The sequence below is a fragment of the Trichosurus vulpecula genome, chromosome 8 (assembly GCF_011100635.1).
Source record: "Trichosurus vulpecula isolate mTriVul1 chromosome 8, mTriVul1.pri, whole genome shotgun sequence".
Taxonomy (NCBI): Eukaryota; Metazoa; Chordata; class Mammalia; order Diprotodontia; family Phalangeridae; genus Trichosurus; species Trichosurus vulpecula.
In genome coordinates this window covers 160,870,782-160,890,202 of record NC_050580.1, presented here as the reverse complement: position 1 = coordinate 160,890,202, position 19,421 = coordinate 160,870,782, and the positions used below count along the sequence as shown (strand labels likewise).

Sequence of the window (19,421 nt, the reverse complement as noted above, 5' to 3'; positions counted from 1 at the left end):
CACTGTCCCACTGAGGACAGATGGGCAAATTATTAGGAAGTGGTACAAAAAAGTCACCATTTTCAATGGGTATTTCTGACCTATAACGGCCTAGATGACCACAGATAAAGCCCAAACAAACTGTTCTCTGGAAATTCACTCTCCCTCTCAACCCTGCAGGAACGTCCTGGTCCTTGTTTTCTATTTATTGAAATTCCAATCATCTTTCAAGGCTCCAGTCAAAGCTCTACCTCCTTCATGAAATCTTCCTTGATCATGCCAGTCCCTACTGATCTCTCACTTTTATGAGTACCTATAAGAAGTATCGTTTTTGTTGTGGTTGTTCAATCGATCAGTTCTGTGACCCTTGGACCATACTGTCCATGAGGTTTTCTTGGCAAAGATACTAAAGTGTTTTGCCATTTCCTTCTTCAATGTATTAAGGCAAACAGAAGTTAAGTGACTTGCCCAGGATCACACAGCTAGTGTCTGAGGCTGGATTTGAACTCAGGTCTTCCTGAATCTAGGCTCAGTCCTCTAGCCACTGAGCCATTTAGCTGCAATATGAAGTATTTTGTTGTTATTCAGTCATTTCCGTGGTGTCCGACTCTTCATGACCCCATTTGGGTTTTTCTTGGCAGAGATCCTGGAATGGGTTACCATTTCCCTCTCTAGCTTATCTTACAGGTGAGGAAAAGATCCTGGCAAACATCCTGGAGTGGTTTGCCATTTCCTTCTCCAGCTCATCTTACAGATGAGGAAACTAAAGCAAATAAGGACAAGTGACTTGCCCAGGGTCATGCACCTAGTGAATGTCTGACACTGGATTTGAATGCACATCTTCCTGACTGTAGGCCTAGAGCTCTATCCACTGCGGGACACCAAGATGGCGGAGTAAGCAGTAAATCTCTGTAACTCCCCTATATTCACCTCTAAACAACCATAAAATAGCGTCCCAAAGCAAATCCTTGAACAGCAGAACCAGCAAAAAGATGGGGTGAAAGCAATCTTTTAGACCAAGAAACTTGGAAGATCAGCAAGAAAGGACTAGAGCACAGTCCAGGACAAGCAGTGTTCCAGCAAACCAGTAGCAAGCCCCACCTCAGCAAACCAGTGGCAGACCCTGAGCTCCACTGTGGTGGAGCAGGCAAACGCCAACACCAAGACCCCCTCCGTCTGCCTCGGCATAGCCGGGGGAACTGGCAGACTCCAGCTCTGAGAACTGCCATATGCTTCAGCAGCCCTTCAGAGAAAGTAGACCAGACCTCCAGTCTAGCCCAGGGCAAACAGGTATCCATTGCATATATCTCAGCTATTTAATGCATGCCAGTCTTCACTCCAACTTAAATTAGAAGTCCTCTGAGGGCAAGGACAGTGTTTTATGCTTTTCTCTATTTCTCAAAGTGCTTTCACAGTACTGAGCACAGACTAGGAGCTCAGTAAATGTTTGCCACTTGAAGCTTGGATGTCTTTGTGTTCATTCCCTTGGGGTAGCTTTCCTAAACCCTTAGCTGTGGTAGGGGCAACATGATAGCTAGAGCAGGATCCACTGAAGAGCATATTACAAATATGTGTAGTAGAGGGGCAAGTGATATTGCTGGTGTTGGGGAGCACAGTTACTGCTGATTGCCATCCTTAGCCAATGACCTAGATTTAAATTCTGAACTCCCAGAATTTAATTTCAGAATCCAATAAACATCTCCAATGAAGAACAATCTCTTCTGCTTATAGCCCCTTACAATGAGGGATGTAGACTATGGTAGAGTGGAGAGAATGCTCAAATTGGAATCAAGAGGTCTTGGGCCCTGACATTTACCAACAGGGCAAGTGAATCAGGCATTCTGAGCCTGGGTTGCCTCATCTATAAAATGAGGGTGGTTGACTATATGGTCCATAAGGCCTCTCCCTGGTCTAAATATATGCTCCTGTGGTGTATGAAAGGTTCAAGAGATATAGTTTCTGAGTAATCATTTTGTTAATCATGCTAGCATATAATTAATAAATGGGGTCAGTAGCACTCTCAAATGCCAAAGACCCCTCCCCATGAAGCCCACTTGTTGCTTATATGCCCTTGGGAGAGTGGGTGTTTCTGAGAGTGGCAGTCGACTCTGATTGGTTAACAATTAATGAGAAGAATGAATATTCTAATGAGAGGTGGATCTATTCTAATAAGGGGCTGTAGGGGGATGTGGTTCTGATCACTTAGTCTTGGACAAAGAGATCTTTTTCTTAGTGAGACTACCCACATTTAGGGCAACCTAGACAAAAGGGCTTCTACCTCTGTTCCATTCTCTTCAACTCCTCTGTTACCTCCCTCTTAATATGCGCAGTTTATGCCTCTATACACTTGAGAATTTCTAGCGCACTTTGCATATATTATCCTATTTAATTCTTCTGAAAATCTCCCACAGAGTAGGAAGTACACATATCATTTTGCCAACATAGATGAGCAAATTGAGTCTTTGAGAAATGAAGTGACTAGTTTAAGGTCATGCACCAAGTAAACAAAAGAGCCAGGCCTCTTGATGCCAGTCTAGCACTCTCTCCATTGTACCATACTATCTTGCTTTCTCAAACCTCTCTCCTTCCTCACCTCCTGTGACACAATTTTCCTCTTATTTTCTTTTACCACACCCTCTGTTTTTTTTGCTCATTCTTCTTTCTCCTCAACTCAACGATAACAACAATAAATATAACAATGGCATTTATATAGTATGTACAACAAAAATACAAGTGGGCGCTTGATAGTAAACTGCCTTGTGTTGTTTGCCATTGTTTCAAGCATTCCATTGTCTTCCCCTTGAGAACAGGGATTATGTATCATGCTTCTATATTCTTGTTGTGGTTGAGTTGTTTCAGTCATGCCTGGCTCTTATTGACCCATTTGGCATTTTCTTGGTAAAGATACTGGAATGATTTGCCATTTCCTTCTCCAGCTCATTTTATAGATAAGGAAACTGAGGCAAATAGAGTTAAATGACTTGCCCAGGCTCACACAGCCAGGAAGTGTCTGAGGCCAGATTTGAGCTCATGGAGATGTCTTCCTGACTCCAGTTCCAGTGCTCTATCCACTGCTAATCTAGATAGCTGTATTCTTTATAGCTATATATTCTCCTAACATAACACGGAGCCACATTCTTTGAGCAATAAAAGTAAATATTCAACTAATGGTTTAACTTGATTTTTGGTAATACTAAATTTCATATTTTGCTTGGTTTTCTGCTGTTCAGAATGCACGGCATAATTGTCTGTTCATAACTTTAAAATATTAGAAAGAACACTTGCGACAACACCTGCTCTTAACCCCCTCCTCCCATTCCCCACTATCCTGGGACTGAGGATCACTTACAAGTGGTCCTTGCAGCTGACAACTTTGGACTCTAACTGGCTGTAGGATTTGAAAATATGCTTTCATTCCCTTCAATTGCACTGGAGTTGGTCCATGAAAGAAAAACTGGAGTTTGCTCTCCTTCTGTCCAAGGGGAACCAAGCCCACGCTGACTAATCACAAAGATCAGAGGATGGGGAATGTGCAGGGCTAAGTTTAAATACAAAGAATTTACCCTGAGGCAGCATGTCCCAATGGTTAGAACACGGGGATAGTGTTGGTTCAAATCTTGGGTCTGTCACACCTTGCAACATCATTTCTAATCATCAAATTTCCCCATTCTATTATTTCTACATTGCCAAAGTTTGGGGGATAAGTATCCTTTTCTCCCTTCATTTTCCAGGGATGTGTGAATACTGTATGAATTGAAGTGAAATATCCTCAACATGAAAACACTCTGGGACTCTCAGAGAAAAGGTGCAAGTATAGACATTTTGAGGGTTAAGAGTAAGTGTCGGTAAGATGCTGTGATGATTGTAGTCATGTGTTAGCCATGAGAGACTTCTGTAATGTTTCCATCATTACTTTTATATCAAGTGACATCTTGGTACCTCAGATCCAATATGTATCTTGAGTGGGCTCAGGGGAAAAAAATACATTTTTGATTGGTTTGAAGAACTAAGAGGGCCCAGTGGCATCTTTAAAAAAAGAACCAGCAAATTCCTTCATTCCCTCTTCACGTATCCCATTGTCTGTGGACTAGAAGATGGTGCGTATGAAACATTCTTTTAAATGATGAGATTTTCCGAAGAGCTTCAAAAGCAACTATATGCCCCCTCTTTCTGAGGCCTTAGCCTTCTGAATACAGGCAGAATGAAGGATAGCCCCAATTTGTCTAGGCTCTAGTGTGCCTCTCTTTAGGACCTTTGTACTGTCTCAAGTTCTGGCCCACAAACAACTTAGCCCCTTAATGACTAGAGGACAGAAATCAGAGAAGAATCTCAATGGAAAGCACTGAGAGTCTTTCCTACAGTGTCATTCACTCAGAGGGCAAGTCATCAGACATTTGTTATCACTTGACCAGAACTTGAATTGGGATGGGACTGGTTGAAAGGATGTGTCTTGCAGGACCAAAAGGCAGGAACTCCTCCCTAACCGCTAGGCTCTGAGACCACAGAGTGAGAAGATGGGTTCTAACTGAAAACATGGTCACATTTCTTCATACAGCCACAATAATATTATAACACATCTCTGGCCGTTTTCTCCATCACTTTAGCACTTTTTTTTAAAAATCAAACTACCGCAAAAGACCTCATAAGTATGGGTATGCTCTTTCTGTCTAGCTCATGTTTACAGAAACCTGGCAATGCTAGAGCCTGATACACTGATAATTTTACTGCCATTTATAGCTTGAGTTGAGGCTGAGTTTTGACAGAAAACTTCATAGGAAATATGTCTCATACACTGTTATATTGGTTTGCCATGTATAGCCATGCACACAGGAACATATACATGTAAGCATACAAAGGTATTACCCATACGCACACATATAAATATACATAAAACACACACAAACATACAAAGGCATATACACAAAAGTGTATATACATATACACACACACAAATTCAAATATATAAATGCACCAAGATATATACATAAAACACATATACATATAATAGGTATTGTACAGATATATAAATATGTGTGTATATGCACACATGTATATATATACACATAAACCTATATGTATAATAGATGTGTATTATACATATATGTATATACACATACATGTGTATATACACATATACCTACATATAATTGGTGTATATTGTACAGATATATACACACACATATGTACATACACAGATACACCTATATTTCTAATACATGTGTATTATGCATACAAACACATGTATATACATATATACATACGCATAGATGTCTAGTAGATGTGTATTATACAGATATATACATACATACACATGCATAACTTTAAATGAAGTCAGGAAAGAAAGGATCTTGGCAACACTCATAAGTTTCTGTAAAAAACAATATATTCCCAAACTTAGTTAATGGTGATTGCAAAGACAGCTGCTGAGCTGAGAAACCAAGCAATGACCCAAACCGACTCAGAACAACATACAGGCACACAAACACAGCCAAATGATCCCAAGGAGTACACAATATAAATGCTTTATTGCTAGCACAGAAGTTTTCTTTTTAAGTAAATTAAAAGAAATAAATCTTCCTTTTCACATTCTCTATCGCAGTTCAAAGACAACAAGTCGGTTAGTGGACGTTTTTGCTCAGACATACACTACAGTAGTAGGAGAGCATGACATTCAATTGAAGAACTCAGTAATAGGATGTTTTGTCTTGGGACCAGGTTTTGTGAATGCACTGTCATCTGCAAAGAACAGCAAATACCGATGGCTTAAAAACATCCACAAAGAGACAATAGTTATAAATAGGACTGGTATGGTTAGGAAGCTGAAAACTGTTACATAGGATATATATATATATACTCTGCCCATTATTCCACATACTCTAGGCTAGGCTTGGCACTTTTAAATAAATGTTGTTCTTCATCAAGATGAGAGATGAGAATGGATGTTTCAGCTGGTAATGAAGAAGGGGAAAAGGAAGGGGAGAAAGGCGGCTAACACTGTCCATGTAGAACCTGCTGTTTTGTTGAGAAGCAGGAAGGGAATGGGTGTTTCGGAGAGGGTAGGAGCAGGGCCTTTTTAATGTTTCCCACATTGCAGACCCAAACCTTACTGGAAAGCAAAGTCAAGGGGAGAATGTCAGGGCAGAAACCCATTGGAGTGGTGTTGGCAACAATAAGCTGTTGAGGGTGGCCATAATGGCGTGCTGGAATGTTCAGAAGGGAAACTTTAGGGTTTGACCATACAACTTGCCAGGTTTGTCTGCCTCCAATGAATCTGGATCACGGCAGGTCTCAATGGACCGAAGTCACACTTGTTACACTTGAGAGTAGCAGGTTGGAGGGGCATAGGAGCGAAGGAGCCCATAGACTCCATATTCATAGATCACTAATTTTTAAAAACCATTGACACCAAATGAGAATTAAACTATTTCTGCTAAGTATTTGACATCATCTTTTCTTGTACCCCCAAACAAACCTGCTCGTTATTATTATTTTTTGGTCTGGCTAAAAAAAAATAAAGATGTTTTTCTTAAAACATCTTAGCCATCTATGGAAAATGCTATCCCTCTCCTCTCCTCTTTCTAGAAGGAAACATGGAAGGCATTTTGAAAAGCAAACAAATTCAAAAACAGCAAGGGAAAAAAAAGAACACCGGAAGCTCAGAAGCTTGTGAACTACCCATGCTGCGTGCCTGATTGGCATCTCCCTGATTTCTATCTCCTACTGCATGATGGTTAGGAAGAAAACCAGGGAAAGTCAGGAATATCATGATTTCTGGCTTCTTAATACATCTGCAGTATACCAGCTCTTGGCGTTTCTGGTCTGGTCTGGCTCTAACTAAAACCATTTCATGTTTCGCTTTGAAGAAATGGATAACATGAAACGGTAATTTGGCTGCAAAACCTTGGAAAATTGTTCCCGGCCCAAACATCTGCCCCAAATGAGCTCAGCTAAGGAGCTCTTCTTGGGGGAGGGGAAGGTAGTAGGGGGCAGGGTGGGGGGGAGAGAGAAGAGAAGAAAAAGAATGAAGGAAATGAGAAAGGTCACCATTCTTCAAGAAGAAAGCCCTTTGGACATCAAATAAAACAGTTCCCCAACTTGACCCCAGGTTCTAGGAAGGGAAGCTGAATGTGTTTGATGGCCTCAGGTCTTAACCCTTGTTCTATGTCCCCTCATTATTTGGTAATACTAAAGTGGTTTTTCACAGAGTGCCAGTCAACCTGGCACAGTTGTTTTGCTTTACATATGCAATGAATTGCCTGGCATATAGGTTATCATTTAAATTCTTAAATAAAGACTGTGTAACACTTTGTATTCCTGAGTGCTGGGCCCCACAGAGAACATCAAGGGGGCTTGACGCAGGCTTATTGGCCCCCTTTCTTCCTCGCCCTTCTTAGGAGTTCTTTTGGGGAATCTTTATTGTCACTGTCTTGACTTCCGAGTATTCTCGCAAACCGCATTCTCCCCTAGAAAAGAGAAAAGACAGGTCAGCTACTGAGGGTCTAGCCTAGCACCATTCCAGCAGGTCTGACTGTCTGTGAAGGAGGGGCTTACCAATCCTCCCTAGACCCCAAATGTCATTAACTTTGATGTTTCTATATGATGGTTTCTTAGACATCATCATCACACCTTTCCTCTCAATCAGGCGTGTTTAACATGGGGTCTATGAACTCCGCAAAGGGTCCATGAATGGATTTCAGGGGGTTTGTGAGCTCAGATAAAAAGAAAAATGACATCTTAATTCTCACTAGTATTCTAACTAGAATTTATCATTTCCTTCACTTATGAATTAAAAAAATATTATCCTGAAAAGGGATCTATGAGTTTGACTAGACTCTCAAATAGGCTTATGACGCACGAAAAAAATGTCAAAACTTCTGCCCGAAGGCAACTCCAAAGTTATGATTTCATTGACCTTCATGGGTTTTTAGTTTGTTGTGTTTCTGTCCTTAATTTTTTTTAAAGAAAGAAGTTTACAGAATCATTTATAGCTTAACTCTTCACTGAAGTAATGAAGGACAGAACTCCTCTCCTCAGACCTGGAGACTAAGGCCCAGGGAATGACAGCATCAGCTGAGTGTCGTATCAGTCAGTGCTGGACCTCCAGATACCCAGTTCAGTGTTCTAAACAATACTTCTTTGGGGATGACAACGTACTTCTCATACCTTCTTCTTACCATACTCTGTTGGTCCGTACCCTGAGAAACCTATCTTTCGTGGTGAAAAGCTATTTTTATCTGCTTCTGTCAAGTACTGTATAAAATGCTTCTGATAAAAGATGATGAGGCTCCCAAGCCAAGATTGACAAAGCAGAAGCAGTTCTCTGTTCCTTTTCTTGAGACATAGTAAGCACTTAATGAATGCTTGTTAACTGTTTAGTCCATGGGATGCTTGGAGAGATGACATCATCAATGTACATGTTCCTACCATTGAGGAAGATGCAGACTCCACAGCATTTTGTTAATTGGTGGAGTCAAACAAACACAAAAAAGTCAGTGGATAGCTTACTTTCTGCCCTGTGCTCTCTTGGTTCTTGGATGAGTGGCCTGCTGGATCTCACCACGCTGAAACCTCTCCAGCTTGGTATGACCAACCAGAGCTTGTGATTCATTGCAACCTCTATATCACAACGAGATGTCTGAGTAGGACTTTAGCTGTTACCCAGATTTAAGGAATAGGAATGAATACCAGAAGGCACTGCTTGGAAGAGTACAAACTTGGGGCCCAACTCATCTTAAAGTTCAGTTTATTGGGCAGTAGACATCAGCTTTTAATTCATTCATTCATTCAAAGTACTCATTGGAAGGACAAATGCTGAAGTTTAAATATTTTGGCCACATACTGAGAAAACAGACTGCATTGGAAAAGACCCTGATGTTGGGAAAGATTGAAGGTAAAGGAAAAGGCAACAGAAGAGGATGAGATAGATTGTTAGTGTTATGGAAACAATGAACATGAGCTAGGACAGACTTCAGGAGACAGTGGAGGCTAGAAGGGTCTGGTGTGCTATGGTCCATGGGGACATGAAGAGTTGTACATGACTGAAGGAATGAACAACAAAAGACATGAGCCTCACAAAGCTCTTGGGGAGTCAAGGAAAAGAGTGAGCAAATAAAAGAAGGTATGGAGACAAACATTGTAATTCTCTCCCTGAGAGCATCTGGGTTTCCTTTCCCTTCTCTCTGATGTCCAGTTCATATAGATCTCTAATAGCAATCAACAAGTACTTATTAAGTTCCTATTATGTGCCAACTGGGTGGCACAGTGGAAAGAGTGCTGGGTCCGGAGTAAGGAAGACTCATCTTTCTGAGTTCAACTCTGGCCTCAGACACTTAATTAGCAGTGTGACCCAGGGCAAGTCACTTAACCCTGTTTGCCTCAGTTTCCTCATTTGTAAAATGAGCTGGCGAAGGAAATGGCAAACCACTGCAGTATCTGTGCCAAGGAAACTCCAAAAGGGGTCACAAAGAGTTGGACACAACTGAAACAACTGAACAACAACATGTTCCAGGACCCTTGCTAGATTCTGGGGATACAACTACAAAGAATGAAACAGTCCCTATTCATAAAGATAGATAGAGAGAGAGAAAAAGCAATAGAAGAGAGATAGATAAAGAGATAGATAGATAGATAAAGAGTTAGATAAAGAAATAGATAGGATAGATAGATAAAGGGATAGATAGATAAAGAGATAGATAGATAGATAGACAGATAGATAGATAGATAGATAGATAGATAGATAGATACTTGTCTCCTCCACATAAGCTCTTTGTAAGGCTTATTTCATTCTTTGTATCTGTATCTGCAATATTTTTATATATGTAACTATGTATATATATATATATATACAGCATAATTATAAAATTGATAGATACAAATATGTACAAAGTAGTTCAATACAAGGTAGTTTGAAAAGAGGGACATTAGTAGTTTGGAGTCAGGTGAGATTTCCAGAGAATTAGCTCCATGTGATGACCATTTCTGGAAGAGGTGCAGATGACAAACTTTCCAGAAAGGAAGATACGCCCTTCTTAGGAGTTCATTATGAGAATATTCACTGTTATGCACTTCACTTCTGAGAATTAAGCACTCTTCTGAATATCCTGCAGCAACACGTTGTAACCAGCATATGGAAATATTTTGGTGTGTCATCAAGGCTGGTTGCTGTATCTCTCTTTTTCTTCTTTTGCTTAACTCTCCTCACACTATTTTCCCCCTCTTTCTTTCCTCATTACCTTAGGTAAGCATGGCCCAATGTTTGGACTTGAAATCAGAAGACTTGGGTTCAAATCTCACCTCAGATACTTAGCTATATGACCCTGAGCAAGTAACTTTACCGTTCTGTGTCTCAGTTTCCTCAACTCTAAGAGCCTCTCCTGCTTTAAATATATGGTTCTATATTCTTTAAAAGGCTCATCCCTTCTCCCTTCACTATGATGGAACCCCTATCACCTTAGCAACCATAGCTACTGAAGTCCTGAAAATTCTCAAGATCAAAATCTTTGGCCCCTTCAAATGGTTCAACACCATAAACAGATATGGTTTTGCCAGTGGAAATGATACTATCATCTGTTTTGTTGCTGTTCCTCTAAGGACCACTGGGCCTTTCTATCTGACTTGTAGCTAATACCAACAACCTATATGTGTTGCAGCCTGCATTAGAATGTGATCTCCTTGACAGCAGGGAATAGCTTGCTTTTCTATTCATTATATCCAGTGCTTTGCACATGGAAAACACTTTTAACAAGAGGTAGTGTGGCTGCTCACTCAGGAATAGACTGCTTAAAGTAAATGCCCCATTTTAGTCAGAATATGAATGAATGAATGAATGAATGAATAAATGAATGAAAAAACTCTTGTTACCCACCCAAACTCAAGTGTCTGATGCTCTGGCTTCTTTGGACACTGAGGGTAACTGAGTCAAGTGAACCTCTTTGGGGTATCAGACCATGAACAACTATCTGGGCCTCTGTTTCCTTAATGGAAAACAAGGGTCTTGAAATGGGATGGTTTCTAAGGTTTCCCTAACTTTCTTGAAAGTAGGGTTAGTTTCCTTAGTTTTTCTCTAATCCTTGGTGCTTAATAAATGCTTCTTAATTGACTGACATCCTAGCATTCTATGAATTGTTCTGAAGAAAGCAGCTGGAAGAGACCTGAGTCAGAATGGCCTTGCTTATCCACATGACTGCCTATCGTCCTAGAAATGGATAGTGAAAATTTAGGGCAGACTTATTCATTTAAACCGCTCACTCATTAGTGCTGTCCGGGCTGGGAGACAGATTATTACGAGCTCAGCTCTGGCTCCCTTTGGACTTTTTCCTGCCCTCAGGCCACTGTGAATGTGCCTTACCATCATGGACATCATGTGCCTGTTCAGAGCTAGGTCACTCCCTTCTTATTTCCTGACTTTTGCACGCACTTGGGGCAGATCCCTGCACTGTGCTCTCCTCTCCCTGTCAGTGTCCTGATCCAGTCGCTATCAAGCCTAAAGGAGGCTAATAAGGCCCTTTGTCTTGTTCGAAATTTGATTTTGAGTTTGACCATTGCAACCCCATCACATGTGACCTGTATTAAAGCAAACCCAAACCAAACAAAAACATTCACCTCAGAGAATAGTGCTGTCGTTCTTCAGAGCTCCTAGGGCTGTTATCTCTGGCATGGTTTTTTAGATACAGTCTTGTTTGGAGAAGGGAATGGACTAACCACTAACATTAAAATAACCACTGGCCCAAGTATCTAGATATAAGGGGAATCACACAGTGGGTCTGAATCAGGGGTTCTTGACCTAGGGTCTATAAACTTTTAAAAATGTATATTTTGGTGACTGTATTTCAATAAAATTGGTTTCCTTTTTATTTTATTTATTTAAAACCATTATTCTGAGGCTTTGCCAGACTGTTAGAGGATCTATGTCATAAAAAAGTTAGGTATCCCTGAACTAAATATATGCTAATAACAATTATGATAACATTATTAATGTAGCTAGCTAGTTAGAATTTATGTAATGTTTTAAGCTTTGCAAAGCTTAAAACATAGCTTTACATAGGTTAGTCTCATTTGGTCTTTTTGAAATAAAAATCTTATATAGTGTAGTGGGAAGAGCACTGGGTTAGGAATTAAAAGACTTAGGTGAAATGTGATTCTTTCTCTTAACTGTGTGACCTTTCTCAAGTTAGTAAACTTTTCTGGGCATCAGTTTCATTACCCTTAAAATGTAGGGATTGAAACAGAGCTTTTCTAAGATCCCTTATGGTTCTAGCATCCTATGGATTATTTAGACCAATTTATTATGTGGTTTCCTCATTTTGTTCTAAGCTCTCTACCTTCCAAATCTACTTAAATATCCTAATATTTCAAGAATCTGTGACTTTACTGGGACGGGTGCTTCCTCCAACATTACACATTACAAACTCTCCCAAACCTCAACAGACGATTTTCAAGAGTTGTTGGGGAAAAAAAAATCATCGCTTTGTGGCCAGCTTTCTGGTAATGAGACTCTATGAATTTAGCTAAGCACGACTTTGACTATAAGACATAGAGTCTGTCAACAGACCAGTCGATACTCAAAGCCTCTCTAACTGAGGAAAAATTGATTCCTGCTAAACTTGTATTGCCACAGAATTTAGCCAGACAATGAATTTCTCCCAAGGAATTCTAATTTTCTTTTAAGAACAAGTTTTTGGCCAGGAATGGTGGCTCATGCCTATGGTTCTTGCAAACTGAAATTAACCATGAATGGCCACGGCACTTGTATACCATAGGAATAACTTTTGAGAATCCAGGGAGGAAGACTTTAGAGGAGTAAATTCATTGATCCATGAAAGGTAGAAGGGATAAGGGAAAGACTTCAAAATGGCCATTGGATTGACAGTATTTAGGGCTTTGCTATCTCAGTGCAATAATATAAAAAGTCTCATTTATATAGTGTTTTAAGTTTTACAAAACATTGTCCTTACAATAAAGAGTTGTTGAAGTAAAAATTATATTTTATTATCCTTATTTTGCAGATGAGGAAATTAAGGCAAACAGAGGTTAGGCAACTTGCCCAGGGTCACAGAACCAGTAAGTGTCTGTGGCTAGATTTGAACTCAGATCTTCCTGACTTCAGGTATAGTGCTGTCTAGTGTTCCACCTGGCTGCCTCCTACAAAGCAGGCAGCACTAATATTTTACTATCCTATTTCACAAAAGAGAAAACAGAAGCTCAGCAAAATTAAGTGACCTACCCAAGGTCACATGGCAATAATGTGATAGAGCCAGGATTCAAACCCAGTTCTGTTGACTCCAAGTCTAGCACTTATGCCACTGTAGTCTAGGGGTTCTTAACCTGGAGTCTGTAAACTTCAAAAGAAATTATAATTATATTTTAATATAATTGGCTTCCTTTGTAACTATGTATTTTATCCATTTAAAAAATCATTCTATAGGTAAAAGAGAGTATAGAATGGTGTTTAGCTCAATGGGAACAGGAGGTTAAGGAGGGGCCTCTAGAGGAGAGGCTGAGGGAATAGTTTATAGGGGGCTATAGAAGGGTGTTTAGATTTATGGGAATGGGAAGATAGGGAAGGAATCCTTGGGGGGGGCGAGTAGGCAAGTAATAGGAGGGCAAGGTAGCAGGTAGAAGTAAAGTAGAGGAGGCAGGAGGGATAGGAAACAAGAGATATGCACAAACATAAAAAGAAAGATCAAGAGTAGAATTTGGGAAAGTATATGACTGTATATGTATGTATACATGTATATATCTACAGGTATAGAGAAACATATCCACACTTAATTGTAGCCTTCTGGAGGGGATGGAGAACAAAGTCAAAAAGTGCATGGCAGAGAACAAAAAAAAAACCCAAGGAAACAAAGAAAAGGTGGACAGGTCTCAACACAATGTATAGTATTTACCATACAGGCTTTCTTGAAATGAAAATTTTTCATTACATATTTTGAATCCTCTCTTACACACATGACATGCTTTTTTTCCCCTTTCTTACTTTGTATTTAAGTTTGTGATATGTTTTTGTTTCTTTTCTCTATACTGTATTTGTGTTCTGGTGTTTAAGTCTAAAATAACATTTTTTTAAAAAATATTCTGAGAAGGAATCCATAGGCTTCACTGTCAAAGGGTTCCAGGACACAAAAAAGTTAAGAAATTTTTCACTAAACTGTGTCTATACAAGCAAATGAAGTGGAAGGCTGAGGACATTAATCAGATTAACCAAATATATACTCTCTCTTTTTTGTTTTTGTCTCTCTGTGTGTCTTTCCATATCTCTCTGTCTCTGTGTCTCTCTCTGTCCTGTCTCTCCTCTCTGTCTCTGTATCTCTGTCTCTTTCTCCATCTCTCTTTCTCCTGACTACATCTTACCCAAGCCAGAAATATAGTAACCACCCATGGGCAATCCCAATACTAATCAGCAAAGAAGTTTGAACATTCTCTGTTTTTCCAACCTGAACTGGTTTGGCCTTAGTCAGCTTGGTGGCCCTCAGGTCCTAGGGGCTCACCATATTGGTGCCAAACTTAATAGTGGACACCCCATCAACTTTAGCCTTATTACAACTCAAAACTCCCAATTTCAAGCAATCTACTAGTTCCAGGCTCTCCAGTATTAGAAACTACAGGCATGAGCTACCATTCCTGGCCAAAATCTTACTCCTAAGGGAAAGTTTACTTAGAAGAAATTCACTGTCTGGTTACATTCTGGGGCAATGCAAATCTAGCAGGAGTACATCACTATGAGAAGGCAGACACTTGGCTGGTGACCTTCCCCAAAAGGGAAGTCTTCATAGGGAGGCTTTCATGATTACTCAAAGGGCAAGACTATACTTAGAGCCCATGTGTCCTGCTTCTCACCCCAGTTTTGACTGCATTTGCTATAATGAGTCAATCTTGGTCTTAAGTTACGAGAGACTTAGGTAGATACAACCCCATAAGTTTGTGATGTACTGTGGTTTAACTGCTTTTCAGAAGCCAGTTCAGGGTTATGTCAGACAAAGCCATTTTCACAACTAAGGACTTGAACCAAATGTCCATTTCCCTTTTGTGTGTATTTGCCACTCTATTTTATCTCCACTAAAATTACTTTCATAATGTATCTCATTTTCAAACTGTGGCTCATTAGTTTTTAAAATGTCAAGGCATACTTCCAGTGTGGTATGGTGGGTAAAAAAAAGCATCAGAGTTGAAATCACAAGGTCTTATTTTAAAGCCTGATTCTGTGACCTATGTGACTTTGCTCAAGCCACTCTACCCCACTGGGCCTCAGTTTCCTCTTCTGTAAAATAAAGTGTTTAGACTAGATCCGAGGTGTGAAACATGCAGCCTGTAGTCAATATGGCCTGAATCAGATTAAGATGTGATTGGGAAATATTTAACAAAATAAATAAAAATACAATAAAATATTTTTTTAAAATTACACTTTAAAATTAAGTCAATATGGGGCACACAGAGATCTTTATGTATGGGTAAATGGCCCTTGTTTCTATTTAATTTGGCACCATTGGACCAGATGACCTATAGGTAATTTTATACACACACACACGCACACACATATACGTATGTGTGTGCGTGTGTGTGTGTGTATCACCGTATAGGCTCCTTCCAATCCTAGATTCTATGCTCTTAGGATGTTCTCTCCCCTTTAATATATGGCAAAAATTCTGCAATATTTTCCTTCTCCAGTATGCATCTGAGACTGTGTTTACAAAAGTAAAGATAGGTTGAGAGGCAACCATGCAATGTTTTGCCAGGTTGACAACTCTGGAAAACTATGTTTAATTTAGACCTCAAAAGCTGGGGGGGGGAGGCAGTGCGGCGGGGCAAGTTGTCAGAAAACTGTAACTCTCAATAGGTTTATGCTGGGTGGGGTGAATTCATTGTTTTTATGCCCCCAGTCTTGTGGAGGAGCAAAATAGTTCTTTAAGCAAGAGAGGCAGGGGTGGTGGAAAGCATGCTGAATTTGGCATCAGAGGAACTGGGTTTGAAGTCCAACACTTCCACTCACTGCTGTGTGACCTTGGACAATCCATTTAACTTCTCTGTACCTCAGTTTCCTCTCCTGTCAAATAAAGGGATTGGCTTAGATGACCTCTAAGGTCCTTTCTAGCTCTCAATCCTACAGCTCATTGCTATATTATGTCTTAGAAATAGATGGAGATGTGCTACGGCCAATAGATGCATGGCAGTTGCTGGAAAAATGACAGCAGTTCTGTCCTGGAGATGAGGCAATAGGCTCAGTTCTGGAGCTAATCTAAGAGAGATGGCCAGATAGTATCCCTTCTCGGGGGCTTCCTACCACTCTGGGTAGGACCAGGCTCATTTTTCCAATATGGGGCAGGGCTGGGGTGGGAGCACAAAAAAGATGCAACAATCTAAGCTGTAGCAGCGAAAAAATTCCTACTAACTTCCCTCTAAGAACAAGGTTTGGATTTTTTTTTAAGTTGAATTATCTGGATAATTGCCTCAACCTTCCCTTCCATTTGGCTTGTGTAAACATAGTCTTGGATTGTTTCTACATGATGTCAAAACAAAAATTTTAGTCAATTAACTGGTTGTTTTGTTGACATGGTACCAAAAAACTGAGCCAGCTGCTTTATTTATTTATTTATGTTACTGAATCAACTGGTTTCAACTGTAAGATGTGATACAATAACAACCCCTGGCTGCTATGATCTCATAAGAAGGCAACCTGGAGTCTGTGAATTTCTTTTTTGGCCTTTTTAAAAAGAGTTTGATAACTGTATTCAATATCATTGGTTTCATTTCTAATCCTACATATTTTATTTTAGGCATTTAGAAATATTATTCCTAGGTCTATTAGTTTCACCAGAAAGGGTCTCAGGGATACTCGTTAGTCTTTGGACCACACTGAGAATCACTGGAATGGTAGTGGATATGTGGAGTGCTGATGGTGGAGTCAGGAAGAAGTTAAGCTTGGTTCTTCCCTCAAGTACTTAACTGTGTGACTAGGCAAGTCACTTAAATTCTCTGGACCCAGTTACCTCGGGTATATCTAGACCTAGAACAGGGGCTAGGTGGCCTGGTGGATAGAGTGCTGAGCCTGAGTCAGGAAGACCTGAGTTCAAATGTGACCCCAAACACTTCCTAGCTCTGTGATTCTGGGCAAGTCACTTAATCTTGGTTTGCCTTAATCCACTGGGGAAAGAAATGGCAAAACACTCCAATATTTTTGCTAAGAAAAGCCCATTGGACTGGATCACGAAGGGCAAACTGGACTGGATGACAGCAACAGACCATGATAATTAAATTATTATATGAATAACTGAGACTTTCTTGGTACCAATAGTCACAAAAGCTGTTTTGCAAATGTTGGAAGTGAATAGCAAAATACTTACATTTCCCGCCCATTTCCAGACATCTTGAATCCCCCAAAGGGACTTTGGGCATTTAAGGCGTTGTAACAATTGATCCTGAATGGAAAAAAGGTGGGAAATTGTCAGTGGAATCTACTTAATAGGAAAAAAAGGCAATGGGCTAGTTACTCTTATCAAAAGAAAATGCATTTTAATAAGTAAAGAAAAATAATATGATTTAAGCTTAATTAGATTTCCTGATTTAATCCAATTTAACTTAATTTAATTATCAATTATCTATTAGGTACTTAGCACTGGGGATAAAAATAGGGGCAGCTAATTGGCCCACTGGATAGAGTGCCAGGCCTGGAGTCAGGAAGACTCATCTTCCTGTATTCAAATCTGGCCTCAGACAGTCACTCACTGTGTGACCCTGGGTGAGTCACTTAACTCTGTTTGCCTCAATCTCTTCATCTGTTAAAATGAACTGGAGAAGGAAATGGCAAACTACCCCAGCGTCTTTGCCAAGAAAATCCCACATAGGCTCACAAAAAATTAGGCAGGACTAAACAATGACAGACAAAAGTTTAAAAATCCCTGCCCTCAGGGAGCTTATATTCTGCTAAGAGTATACAACCTGTACATAGATAAGTATATAGGAAATAATTTCAAGAGCCAGAAGAGTATTAACAACTGGAGCAATTAAAGAAAGCTTTATTTTATGTAGAAGGTGCACTTGAGTTATGAGATGAAACTGCAAATACGGGGTACAGATAGGAGGGGGCATTTGCACTGAAAAGGAAAATTCATGAAAGGGTAGTTATACGAAATAAGACTGCAAATGTGGGTGGTAACCAGATTGCAGAGGGACTGAAATGCTGAGAATGTTACTTTATCCTAGAAGTACCAGGGAGTTACTGAAGATTTCTGAGTAAGGGAGGAGGAGATCATTGATAGGGAAGAGACACCCACAGATAAAAAAAGAAACAGAAGCAAAGCTAGAGTGCTCCAATTGGAGGCTGGATTGCCTTTCTTCCTTTCCTTGCTATCTGAGGGATGTCAGCGTGATGAGGTTACTTCTGCTGGCAGTCAGTGCCAGGTCTGCCCACTAAAGCCGTGACTTCGAGCCAGAAAAAAGGGAAAGACTCACCAAACAGTCCCAGCTTGCATCGCTGCTGACACTGTGAGTGCTTTGTTAATATCATTTGTGAAAACGGCAGCGACGAGCCCAAGGTCAGAATTGTTGGCTCGCTCTATAACTTCGTCCACAGTCTTAAACCTCAGGATTTCCTGAACTGGCCCAAAAATCTGCAACAAGGATGAAACGTTTTGCATTGTCACATGAAAGTGACTTTGTGATTGCTCTGCCGCTATTTTGCCTGTTGTCCCCCCCCCATTTATTGATTATATATTATACACATACATTCATATATGGTGCACAATGTGTGTCATATATTATGTGTCATATGTTTATATGTTTGTATGTATGTATATACATATATATGTGTATAATCAATAATATAAGGGTATAATCAATACCCTTTATTGATTCTCTTAATAAAACTTGATTTTAGCCGCCCCATACAAGAAAATATTCTAAACTCTCTAAGAACAAAATTAGACAGAGAGATTGACTCTGAAGTTTGTATAACATTCAGAGTTTTGTTCTCTTGAGCACTGGAGGGCATGTGTCCCTTAGCACACGAACAAGTGTGTTACTGTGTTCTGTGTTATATGCCTGTGTTCTTTATGTACACAGAAGACATACTCTCATGGTGTACCAAGGACCAGCTCTAAAATTCTGGGATTCCCAAGCTAGGAAACCTCTATGTTACATATCTGAAGAAGGAGCAGAGGACCAAAATAAAGAAGTCATTGATCCATTCCTAACCAGGTAGATGGATTCTTTGCTTCCCCCTCCATAGTAATGTGAAATAAGATTGGAAATATGGGTGGGAACCAGATTGTGGAGGGACTGAAATGCTGAGAGGGGTCTTTTTATTTTTATCTTTTTTTAAATTTTATTTATTTTTATTTTTATCTTTTAAACAGTTAATGACAGCTTGGTTCCTGACCTATAGGATGGAAAATTAAGTCTTCAGTGCAATGTCAGGGCAGACTGATAGAAAGAATGATGGTGTTGGA

General features: G+C 39.9%; 1 protein-coding gene across 1 annotated transcript in view; it reads right to left on the bottom strand.

Annotated features, from left to right (window-relative positions):
• Positions 1 to 5,485: 5,485 nt before the first annotated feature.
• Positions 5,486 to 19,421, bottom strand: part of ALDH1A2 (aldehyde dehydrogenase 1 family member A2) — a 109,726-nt gene continuing 95,790 nt past the window's right edge. Inside the window, exons 11-13 of the mRNA XM_036735295.1 lie at positions 18,427 to 18,584; positions 17,319 to 17,393; positions 5,486 to 7,442 (exon numbers count right to left, since the gene is read on the bottom strand). Coding sequence (XP_036591190.1) covers positions 7,370 to 7,442; positions 17,319 to 17,393; positions 18,427 to 18,584 — 306 coding nt within the window. The 3' untranslated portion in view covers positions 5,486 to 7,369. The remainder of the gene's footprint in view (positions 7,443 to 17,318; positions 17,394 to 18,426; positions 18,585 to 19,421) is intronic.